The sequence below is a fragment of the Pyrus communis genome, chromosome 10 (genome assembly GCF_963583255.1).
Source record: "Pyrus communis chromosome 10, drPyrComm1.1, whole genome shotgun sequence".
NCBI lineage: Eukaryota > Viridiplantae > Streptophyta > Magnoliopsida > Rosales > Rosaceae > Pyrus > Pyrus communis.
Window position 1 is genome coordinate 350,013 of NC_084812.1, and position 11,498 is coordinate 361,510.

General features: G+C 38.3%; 2 protein-coding genes across 2 annotated transcripts; one reads left to right on the forward strand and one right to left on the reverse strand.

The window, feature by feature from the left end:
- Positions 1-711: 711 nt before the first annotated feature.
- Positions 712-2,160, forward strand: LOC137747001 (probable 2-oxoglutarate-dependent dioxygenase AOP1). Its single transcript, XM_068487003.1, has 3 exons — positions 712-1,088; positions 1,290-1,614; positions 1,909-2,160. Exons 1-3 carry the CDS (start codon positions 712-714, stop codon positions 2,158-2,160), a joined length of 954 nt encoding a protein of 317 aa, XP_068343104.1.
- Positions 2,161-3,443: 1,283 nt separating this feature from the next.
- LOC137747562 (probable phosphoinositide phosphatase SAC9) lies at positions 3,444-10,949 on the reverse strand. The gene is made up of 12 exons (XM_068487693.1): positions 10,562-10,949; positions 9,995-10,127; positions 8,424-9,640; positions 7,707-7,814; positions 7,430-7,600; positions 6,851-7,093; positions 6,224-6,649; positions 5,266-6,099; positions 4,948-5,145; positions 4,304-4,756; positions 3,963-4,193; positions 3,444-3,829 (listed from the first exon to the last, which is right to left on the reverse strand). The coding sequence occupies exons 1-12, from the start codon at positions 10,802-10,804 to the stop codon at positions 3,548-3,550; spliced, it is 4,539 nt and encodes a 1,512-aa protein (XP_068343794.1). The 5' UTR covers positions 10,805-10,949; the 3' UTR covers positions 3,444-3,547.
- Between the last annotated feature and the right edge of the window lie 549 nt (positions 10,950-11,498).

Genomic DNA, 11,498 nt, shown 5'->3' on the forward strand with positions numbered 1-11,498 from the left:
GATTGAAGACTTGGTTTGTAAATAGATACTATTGCCTATTGTATGTATATTTAAAACTTTCTACATAGTTTAGTTCCTAATTTAAGTAGGACTGCAACACAAATATATATGAGTAAGGAAACTAAATTTATAGACAAAATTTTGGAAACTAAAGAATATAGAAGTTGATGATTGGTTTATTACTTAACCGTTGATAAGCATGCTTATTCTTATTGGTGACACATCATTTAGTTTGCAAATTTAGGCTTCAAATTTAATCTCTCTAACATTATCCCACAAATATTATTTTGTGGGATAGTCAGTCAAATTGTTGCAACTTATGATTCCCGAGCGTGCCCTGTAAATGCATTATTGGAATTTTAAAAACTACGGACGCCAGCACAAGTGATAAGGACTGCAAGTCTGCAACACAAATATTATTTTGTTGGTGCAACTTATGATTCACGAGTGTACCATTTGAATGCATTATTGTATTTTGTTGGGGCAACTTATGATCAGGACTGCCGGTCGGCAACACAAATATTTTTTTGTGCAACTTATGGTTCACGAGTGTGCCATGTAAATGAATTGTTGTAGATTGATAGTATAATACCACTTGACACGCTTAATAATCTTTTGCGGATATTAGGTAGGTGATGACGAGGCTGCAGCTGATCTTTATAAACGGCAACACCATGAAATGAAATGCATAATTAAGTACCTACTCACACCATGTGTAAGCAATCGGAGAACGGGATTCCGGTGATCGATTTCTCCAAGGAGGAGGAGTTGAAGCCGGGGTCGAGTTCTTGGCTAGGGATACGCGAAGATGTTATCCGTGCACTCGAAGGAACGGGCTGCTTCATTGCATTAGTCGGCGACAAGGTCCCCCAAGAGCTTCGCAGCACCATGTTGGAGGCTTTCAAAGAGTTGATGGATTTCCCCCGTGAAGCCAAGATGAAGGTCAAGAGCAAGACCAAGAAGACCTTGGGTGCATATCACAACAGCACTCAGATCCATGAAAGCCTGGCAATGGACGACGCCGCAGATGCTGCTGAATGCCAGAAGTTCAGCAATCTCTTCTGGCCCAACGGAAATGAAAATTTCACGTAATTCTCTACCTAAATTTTTAATGAAATACTTTAAACTGCAGATAAGTTATCTATGTCGTCGATGTTTATTGATATTGTTGATACTTCGACTCTACAGTTTTTTATGAAATCAATAAACTTATAGTTGCTGATATGCATGCAGTTTATGTTGTGAGACTGTCGTGCTTATAGATATTAACTTGTTTGTCGGTTAACTAGTCGAAGTTCGAACAAGTATGCAACGCAAATGATTAACTTAGACTGGATAGTGACGAGGATGATATTCGAAAGCTATGGTGTAGACAAGTACCATGATACACATACTAACACCAACACTCACCGCATGTCGTTCCTCAAGTACGACCGATCGGAGGAAATTGAAACCGACGTGGGTATTTTTATTCACACCGACAAGAACTTCACCACGGTGCTGCATCAGGTGAACGACAGCCATGGCTTGGAGGTGCAGACCAAGAACGGGGACTGGGTGCTCTGTCAACCCCCGCCATCGTCCTTCACTTTCATCGCAGCCGATATTTTGCAGGTGCTACTATTGTATATGGAAATATGCAATGATTAATTCACTCAAGCTATATAAATAGACATAAATCCGTAATATAATTAATAAATTTTTCTGCAACATGAGAAATGCTAAGGAGATTCTCTCAAAAGTCGGAGTCTTCATAGACTCTCTGCCACTTCATAATTTTTTCAAAATATTTTATAATGTTGGAACGAGAATTGAGTTAAACTGTGAGATGATAGAAAATTCATAAAAAGTCCCACGTATTCAAATATATTTTTTTGCATATAATATGACATAAATATTTTTGGGTAGGTTTGGAGCAATGATAAAATACAAGCTTGCAAACACAGAGTGACAATAAGCAAAGACACGCAAAGGTTCGTTTTGGCTCTGTTTCTGTCCAAGAGTGGCAAGTGCCAGACGCCGCAAGAGTTGATTGACGAGGAGCATCCCGTCCGCTACAAACCGATTGATCAATCTGAATATTTTACCGACTTTCTCAACAACGCAAGAAATGGAGGAATTAGTTACACTGTCAAAGACCACTGTGGCATTACAGTCTGATCATCACTAATGCATCCAATCAGCACCGTCGATCTCTGTGTGGGTTAATCAAGTGAAACCAACCACGTAATTTTATGCATCCATAAATCCTCTGTGATACAATAAATCAAGGATATATGGGGCTTCGGTTTCTGGCTAGAAGATATAGGGCAGTTTATTATTCCTCTGATTTTAAAAAAAAAAAAACTGCTTTTGTTGTGGTGTGAGAATAAGATAAAGTTATTGAATATTTGATAAACTTTTGTTGTAAACGTGCTTTTAACAAAAGAAAAAAAATGTATGAGTGTTTGATAAACTTTTATATAAAACTGTTGCGTTTATGTTAAATGACTAAAACGGATATGGTGTTATTGTAATATAATAAATGAAGGGGCAAAAGTTGTTGTTTTGAAACATATACGGGTGTACTTGTCATTTAAAAAAATCATTAAATGAGGATTGTTCAGTTGCATGCTTTAGAAAAAAATAAATAAATAAAAAGCGTTTTTTTAAATACTGATTTAAGATTGTGATGCTTTTAAAATTTAGATTAATAAGACAACTCAAAATGTAAATGGGTAGGGGCATGTATATGCTTAAGCATCAAATGAAACTTTGATTTCAATTGCAAAAATAAAGAGAAGAAAAACTAAATTCCATCAAGCAATTGGGTGGCTCAACTTATCACAAATGATCTCTGAAATCGACTTATACAATTAAAATGATCTTTGAAATTGAAAATCAATCAATGTAGTCCCTGAAAATAAGTGTCACAGATCAATGTGGTTCTTCCATTCTGTCGAAAATTCTATTATGTGTTGTTATGGCATGGGTCAATTGTGGCAAAATGTTCATACTGATTTGTGACACCTATTTTTAGAGATTACATTAATTCATTTTCAATTTCCAAGATCATCTTAATGGTATGAACCAATTTCATAAACCATTTGTAATAATAAAACCCCCAAAATTTTGAGACCTATTTATGTGCCAAAAATTAGCATATAACATGATTTTTTACAAAGTTGCGATGAAATGAGCACATTAATTCGAGCACATCAATTTGTGACACCTCTTTTTCAGGAACTACATTGATTGATTTTCAATTTCAAAGACCATTTGTGATAAAAATCCACCAAACAATTAAGTTTACGATGTTCTTTGGCTCCAAATACTTGAACAAACAGATCTCATCAGATTCTCGTACAATAAAGACAGACGTGTTTCTGATTTCCTAGCACTATTGATATATATAGTCTCAACGAAAACGAAAAAAACTATAGGGACAATTTTACATCAACGAATGATTACAACAAATATGAATGGGGAAATACACAACCACAAAATCGATCAAAAACCAATCCCCAAGACACAAAACCCCTCGTGCTTCGCTGTGTATAACGCTACTTCAAACGGCCGAGAGGCTTGCCCATTTTCCAAGTTCGTATGGATCGGCGTAGTAATACAACTTAATTTTATTGGCCAACGACAACCCTGCAGCCACTGGTACAACTCTGGAACCGGCATCATCCTGCTCCGTTGGGTCATCTGCAAATGCTGTAATATCTCCAAGAAGTTTAAATATAATTGTGCGGGTTTGTATCTGTCGAGGGAAATCAAAGTACATGGCTGTTCCAGACTTGGCCTCCGGCAAACGATATTCTGCAATCGTTACAATGCTTTGGGGTTCCTGTAATAATGTCTCCAATAAGTTATCTTAAAAACACCGTAATCCATATGGATTTTCACACTGCACTAATTAAGCCACTTCGAACTACTGTCGCTAACCAACCCCATAATAATAAAGCAGGTCTAGTAAGTACCTGGACAACAGATACTTGTATATACAGAACGGCTGGAGAGATGTGCCTCTCGTCTACAAGTGTGGCTGACGTATCCCAGACCAGTGTATTTGAAGAGGGTGAATGGGTAACCAGAGGCTTTATTGCACCAAAAGCATCAAGACGAAATCCAGCAAGCAAAGGTGATGCGGGAGAAAGATATTGCTCCAAAACAATATCATTGTCCAACAGCCTCTCGGCCTCAATGGGAACCTGAAAGAACAATATATGACTATAAACGAATCTGCACGCGATAAAAATTCAATAACGAATCAATTTTTTTTTTTTTAATGAATAAAGCATATAAGCGTGATTTTTTTTACCCTAAATCTGTTCAGTGGTGGACCTCTCTCCAGCCAGCCTTTCAGATTCATCTGATCGTAGCTTTGTGATGTATCTGCCATCTCTTTTTTCACCGGGCTTCCGACTACCAGTATCCTTTTGGCATGAATACAGGGGTCTCTTTCAACTTCTCCACCAAAAGAAGAACGCTGAGTTACTTCTGCAAATGGATTTTCATCGAGAGACAAGAGATTCAAGTTGTCCAAATTAAGAGATTGTGAACCAGGTCGCTGAAGGCGTAATGTCATCCAAATAATGCGGCATCGAACTGGATTCCTAAATTCAAACTTCACATGCCTCGGTACTTCATTTTCTCTAACCGACTTTTCTGGTCCATAATATTCTGAGGAAGACGTGATCGAGGACTGCAAATCCCATTTTCCCATGCATGACCTTTCTTCCTTGTGTATTTTATTGCTGGCCCAGATTTGCACCTGTGCGAGCAGGTGAATTAGTCAAAATAAAATGTACAGAAGGAATCAATGTTTGTGCAACCCAAAAGGTGTAAAATTCAACAATTTTGGAACAAAAAGCTAGATATACTACAAAGCAAGATTTTCGATGACTTCACATTTACCAAATAAAATAAAAATAAAAGAGAGAGTATGTATAGAGGCCGACTTACGGTGGGTGCATCAGCCAAAGAATAACCACATGGACTAATAAGCAAAACAACCCCACTAACATCAGAAAGGGTGCCAAGAACAATAATGAACTCAACATTGGTGGTACTAGGAGGAGATTTCCAGTATGAATCGCGTGTTCCAGATTCAAGAGGAGCAAGCAATGACAAGAATGGTGCTGAATCTGCTCCCGTTTCAACCTACAATGGTCACAATAAACATGTACAATACCGCAACCCGTACGCAGATAGAGATGGAAATAAGACAATAACTACTGCGGGAACCCTGAAACAAGAAAGTAATATAATCCAAAAAATTACCGAGTGTAAAAAGCTGGCAAATGGAAACTCGGCTAGCGATTCCTCTCTGCCAAGTAATTTCTGCAGAACTTTAATAGTTCTCTTTCTATCCGGAGACTGTTTCCCTTCATAAAGACAATTCCTTACTGAATATCCAATCACCTGGTTCAAGGCCTCATGGGCAGCTGAATCTGCACGTGTACTTCTCCTCATGCTTATCAAGACCCTGACGTAGTCCAAGATCAATGCATCAAGCACAATATCATGGCAGCATCTTTTACAAATAACACTATCCAGCACTACTGTACGATTTGTAGAGACATCAGCCTGGAAACCATGGCCTGATCCCCCCTGATTTACCACACCATTGTAACTCATGGCCTCCCTTGACCCATAGCCTGCAACCAGAAGGGCCCCTCTACCAGCACAGCAAACTTTACAAACTTTCCTTTCACATTGGGAACATGACAAGAGAGACGGGGAAACTCCGCCTGATTCCAAAAAGGAAGGACGTGTAGGTGCATTAGTTTCAGCACGAACCTCACATGTGCCACCATAACAGTGGTCACCAAATCTAGTTATATTCCAAAAATCTATCTCATTATCATCAGTGGTCTCAAGACCAACAGCAGATGTAATTTTGTCTTCCAAGGATGCTTGTCCAAGCAGTGCAAGGGAGTTTGCAACTCTGCACAATCTTCCCATGTATCGTTCATCAAGTAAAACATTAGGGTTTATAGTAGCAGGATCAGTTCCTAGAGATAACAAAGCTCTATCCCTTTCAGCAGCAGAAATGTTCAGCCTGAGGCGTTCAATTTCAAGTTTCATGGCTTCCATGAAGTTTAGTTTCTTTTCCTGCAGACAATAGGATTCATCAATAATGGTTCAACGAAAGATTTCAAAGGACTTCCTCTTTATAAGGATAAACCACATAATAGCATAGTGGTTCAAGGAAACAATAGAAGAGTTAGTAACATACCATATGTGGCCCAGCAACAGATTTCAAACAATCAATGTACTGCTGGGAACTGCTATCTGAAGGTTTTCCATCATGTGATTTATGATCAGTTTCAGCACCATGATATTCAACAATAGCTTGGTCCAAGAAATCAAGAAAGTCACCTCCCTTGTCCTCAGCATTTACTATCACTGGCGCAGCAATGTGTTCTGAAAGCACCACCTCTCCAGTCAATAGGTCAACTAAATTGTTGGCAGAGGAACTTGGTTGCACTGGTAGCAGCACATTTTCAGTAAATGAAGCACCAGAAAATGGATTGGTTTTTGACCCAGAGGAAAAATGAAGGTTTTCATTCTGAAGGTTTTTAGCATGTTCAGGTAGTCTTGCACCAGGGTCTTCGTTAGTAAATACACCTCTCCAAGGAAGAGAAACTCCAAGGACTTCTATCTGCAAACAAATTCACAAAAGAATTATCATCCACTTGGGGGTTCTGCAACACCCATCCTCTCTATATCATGTGCCAAAAAATCCAAATGGCATTAGCTTCAACCAAGCTAGAGTTTCAAATCAGAACCTAAATAACCAACTGAAAAGTCACAAATCAAGGACAATGACATATAATTAATAATTAGACAAGTTGCTTTCTACCTCACCAAGAGTGATAGGGCTCTTTCCAGAGACAGCAGGATAAAATGTAAGGGCAACTACACGAGTAAGGAAGTCAAGTTCTCCTTCCAGTTCTTCAAAATCATACAATAATGGAAGGGTAGATGTATCTTGAGCATGAAGACGTGAACCAGCTCCTGTTACAGCCATATCCTCTGGACTAACTGCTCCTGTTAAGGGTATCAAGAGGTTTGTTCCGTGTATACACTGAGGTATTGAAGCACCCTGTCATCAGAATCCACTAAAATATTAGAAACTATGGGAGATATCCGAAATTATTGTAACTTAACACAAGTAGATTAGCAACATATGTACAGCAATACATGAAACTAACAAAAAATTACCAAAACCAGAGTCATGAACTTCTTTTGTATTCTAAATATTTAAGTTTTTGCAACTAGGTCCCTTGCATTTCATGGCTTAGCCTAGTTGTTAGTCTTTACATCAGATAGGAACTAAAAGGATCCTCATCTTGTTTTAGCTGGATTCCTGGGACCATCAATTCTAATAAAGTTCAAAGAAAATTAAAGTTGTAGGAGAAGTGGAAGAAAGATTACAGACCTCCAAGACAAGTTTTAGCCCATCTAAAGAGCGTCCTGTCCTTACATCAACTGTTGATGGATATGTTGAATCATCTGCACCATGGGATATTGTGAGAAGAAGCTGACAAACATGGCAAGGTTCACCTAGATAGATAAAAAGTTCAACAACATCTGCGGCCTGTGGGCAAACCTGTGTGATAAAAACTATTCCAAATAAGAGACAAAGGAATTCTGCTGAAAACACCACTATGGTACAGTCAAATGTTCCATACAATGAAAACTGAAAGAAAAAGTACCCAGACTAGATCCTTTCTCTTGAAACTCAGAAGACTGGCTCCACCTTTGGAACTTGGAAACATGTTAGCAACTGGCTTAAGGAAGAAACCAGATGGTCGAGAGACTACCTGCAAAATCACAATGCTTGGATGAGAGACTTGATGCCATTACATTATATGAAAAAACAAACAGAAAAAAAAAATCATTTATGACTTTCAAGAAAAGATCCGACAATTCAATGTAGAGAAATAGTCATAAGACTCATAACACAAGCGAACACCATGCAATGCAATTACTAAATAAAAATTACATGCAATCAATACATAAATCATGGAAGCCAGAATCTATGGAACTCAAAATGCAAAGGTATTAAACTGTGATCAGATCTAAAACCAAGAATCAAAGGAATTTCCAGGGAAGCCAACATTTTGGAAACGGACACCAGTGTGAAGTCTAAATCTGATGCCAAACTCAAAACCACTGTTACATGTTACAAGTAACAAAAGGGCCTTCCAATATGCAGCTGGTGATTCCATACCATTTGTAGGCGGCACTGGGAATGAAAAGCCTAAATGGTTTATACGCTTATACTAACTTAGAATAGCTTTTAAATTAACCTATGGCAGTTAAAACCACTTGTTGCAACTTGTTAGATGAACCTAGCACAAAAAGAAGCATAGAAATTAATGAAATTATTATCACTACAACTGATCCAGAGCAGTCCCAGAATAACATACATTAAGAGGGTGAAAAGAAACTGATGGAAGATGCTTGAATAGTCTCATTCCAAGAAATATCTCAAGTTGCTTTTGACGAGAGCTGTCAACAACTGCATTTTTATATCTCCTCTGCAAAGTAATTTTCATATTCTGAGCTGCAGAAAATTGTTTGAATTTTCCTGCATCGTCATTGAAGATGCTGAGGATTTGGCTATGCATAGCTTTCGAACCGGTATAAAGTGTTGCATGAATATCACCCGCAAGCAGAAAAATATCAGCAAGCTGGGATACTGGTGATAAAATTGTTGACCTCTTGAACTCCTCAAATGCCATATCAAATCTCTTCCAAGGTTCATCGGGACACGGATGCGTCCATGTTGTGGTCCTAGTATTGTGATCAATATAAAAGGTTTTCCCTGTTACTGCATCGGATCTCTTCTCCCAGCCTGGTGGCAGAGGAGCTGTATAGCCACCAATAGTACTCATTGACTGATAACCAAATGCCAAATCACTATCAAGTGATATACAAAGCCGCCTACACTGCTCCACAAAAACCTGGAGGGAGCCAAAATAACTTGCAGCATTTGTCCTATCCAAAGAATCAGCACAGTTGAAACGTATCACACCATTTTGACGTGATCTTAAGCAGAAAGCACCTTCAAAGTCATCATTGTAGATAATTTCTCCTCTGCAGTCCTTAATTCTTTCTCGTGAAGGCAAAAAATCTCCTTCAGAAATGCCTATGGAAGTAGTGGGTGCTTTTAGATGTTTCCATAATCCTTCGATGGTTTGCTGTTCACCTCTTAACTTTATACTGGCATGCCAGTCATAATTTATCAATTCAATTCGAGTATAAGGAAGTTTTCTGGTTGATTTGATGTAGTTTAAAGATTTCTTAAAATGTTGAACTAAAATACATTCTGACTTTCCTTCTCCACTCCTAAGCAAGTTGATGCATACAATTGGAACAAACGCCTTTCTATTCTGACTCCCCCCAACAGCCACGTCAAAATTTCGTGCATCATACCTCTTACTCAACCTCTGGTAGTACTCCGAACTTCCCTTATAAGGATCGCGATCCGAAACGTATATTTCTGCTTCTGCAGCAGTAATCTTTAACTCTGCACCCCACCAAATTGGAATTGTACCCCGTCGCCACACGTATGTGTTAAAAGGAACTGTTTGACCAGCCCTTCTAGGGATCCATACAAGTTGCTCACACTCCACTTCATTTCCTGTCAGACTTGCCATCTTCATAAGTATGAAAAGTTCACTTAAAACATAAAGTAAGAGGAGAATATTTTTCATTTAGAATGTAAATTCGTACTCCTAAATGAGAAGAATACAAAATACAAGATGAAGCCATCTAAGCAAAACAAAAACAAAATAATACAAACAAAACGAAAAAGAAATACTGTAGATTAATGAATTTCATAAAAAAAATATCAATATGTTCTTTTCTAAATTACTTTCTGTCCTCAATGTTCTGAGAAACTCCACTGGAAATCAATGACAAAAATGACACAACCATGGGTATCTTCAAAGATTAAAAGTTTGAGAGTTGTTAATAGCTTAATAGGTCAGGTTACCTGTGCTAAAACATGAATTCAATCCCCTAGCCAAGTACCGAGTACCAGGATGCAGCCTGCTACGGCGAGCTATGAGAGCAACAATTCCTTCCACCTTCCCTAAGGTTCCAAAACTTCGACACTCTGCAAAACCCTACACATTAATATCAAGTAAGAGAACGGTATGAAAGGGTTAAATTTACATCTAATTGCATAATTCCATATGCTATCTTCAAATCTTAACAACAATTTAACTTCTTGTGTCAGTCATATTCAATGAAGGCAAAATTGAGCACCTAATGCATAGATAAGTTCAACAACTTGTTTCCTAATACAATGGTTATGAAATCCTTATCATTATCAGTGGTAAAATATATACTCAAAGAGTTGCACATAAATATAAGTACATGTAAATGCAGAGTTGAACCAGTTGGCTATAATGAGCATATCGTGCATAGGCTCGAACAATCATCATCACGAAATCGAGGTGGTAGGCTAAGAAATCAGATGGTTAAAGATAAGGATCAGGTGAAAGAAGATAATAGTCAGATGAGCACCAATTTGATGATACCAAGAATGAAGCAAAACCTGAAGAAGAGTGACACAATGCTGTGGCAGCCCAATGTTTTTGAAAGGCATCGAGAACCAGGCGTTCCAAACAAATTCATCATCGGGCTCACGCAAGCACATACGGCTAGGAAATGGTTGAGTGATATCCCTTGCGTCACAAAAGTAGTGCTTCCCATTAATGTCAAGATCTGTTAATTCATTAACATTCTTTTCTTCTCCTTTCCTTGTGGTTGTGGATTCTGAAGTTGAATCTTGATCCATTGGCTCTCAGTCACCGTATAAATGCACCCTCCACCAGGCAAATTCGGAACACTAGCAGTCAACTTGGTAGCCACGAGAAGCAAACCAATGCTGCCCAAAGCAGCATAACCCAATATTGCACGCGCATAGGTCGTATTCTTACACAACCAATGTGATCCGTTCGTAACATATTCCAATGCTTCCTTTTCGGATTTGAAAACATCAAATCCTGGCTTTGCATTGTAGCGAAGCACTCCGGTTGTGGGATCAACATGTATAACCTGAGTGTCGAGCCTGGAAGACAAACTCGCAATTATATATACTTCACCAGGATCCAACGTCACAACTACAACAGATGTCTCCCTTATACCACCACCTGTAATGTATTTAATATAAAACAGAAAGCATAAGCAACCTTGCAAAGAAAGCGAACATGTATGACGTATGACTCTACGTACCAAGTAAGCATGTGTGTGCGCGTATATAGGGCGCTGTTATTAGTACTCCAAAATAGTCATCGTGCACTCTTCCATAACAAAAGGTCGAAAACAACTCTTTATATTTATGCATCAACAGCAGCAACAATAATAATTCAATGTCAATTTAACAGACAAAATTGAAAGTGTTCAAGGTGTTTAAGTTATCAGAATCCGATTGGAAATGCGACAAACAAACAGACATGAAATGCATAGCTCGCAAGGAAAGAACGAAAACT

What these genes read in the sequence shown, in the direction of transcription:
- LOC137747562 (XM_068487693.1), bottom strand. Translation starts at nt 10,804, where the DNA reads ATGGATCAAGATTCAACTTCAGAATCCACAACCACAAGGAAAGGAGAA. An exon ending in GAATTCATGTTTTAGCACAG is followed by an intron (nt 9,641 to 9,994) that starts GTAACCTGACCT and finishes CAAGTCTGACAG; the next exon opens with GAAATGAAGTGGAGTGTGAG. An exon ending in CTTTGGCTGATGCACCCACC is followed by an intron (nt 4,757 to 4,947) that starts GTAAGTCGGCCT and finishes CTGCTCGCACAG; the next exon opens with GTGCAAATCTGGGCCAGCAA.
- LOC137747001 (XM_068487003.1), top strand. Translation starts at nt 712, where the DNA reads ATGTGTAAGCAATCGGAGAACGGGATTCCGGTGATCGATTTCTCCAAG. An exon ending in AACGGAAATGAAAATTTCAC is followed by an intron (nt 1,089 to 1,289) that starts GTAATTCTCTAC and finishes TCGGTTAACTAG; the next exon opens with TCGAAGTTCGAACAAGTATG. An exon ending in TCGCAGCCGATATTTTGCAG is followed by an intron (nt 1,615 to 1,908) that starts GTGCTACTATTG and finishes ATTTTTGGGTAG; the next exon opens with GTTTGGAGCAATGATAAAAT.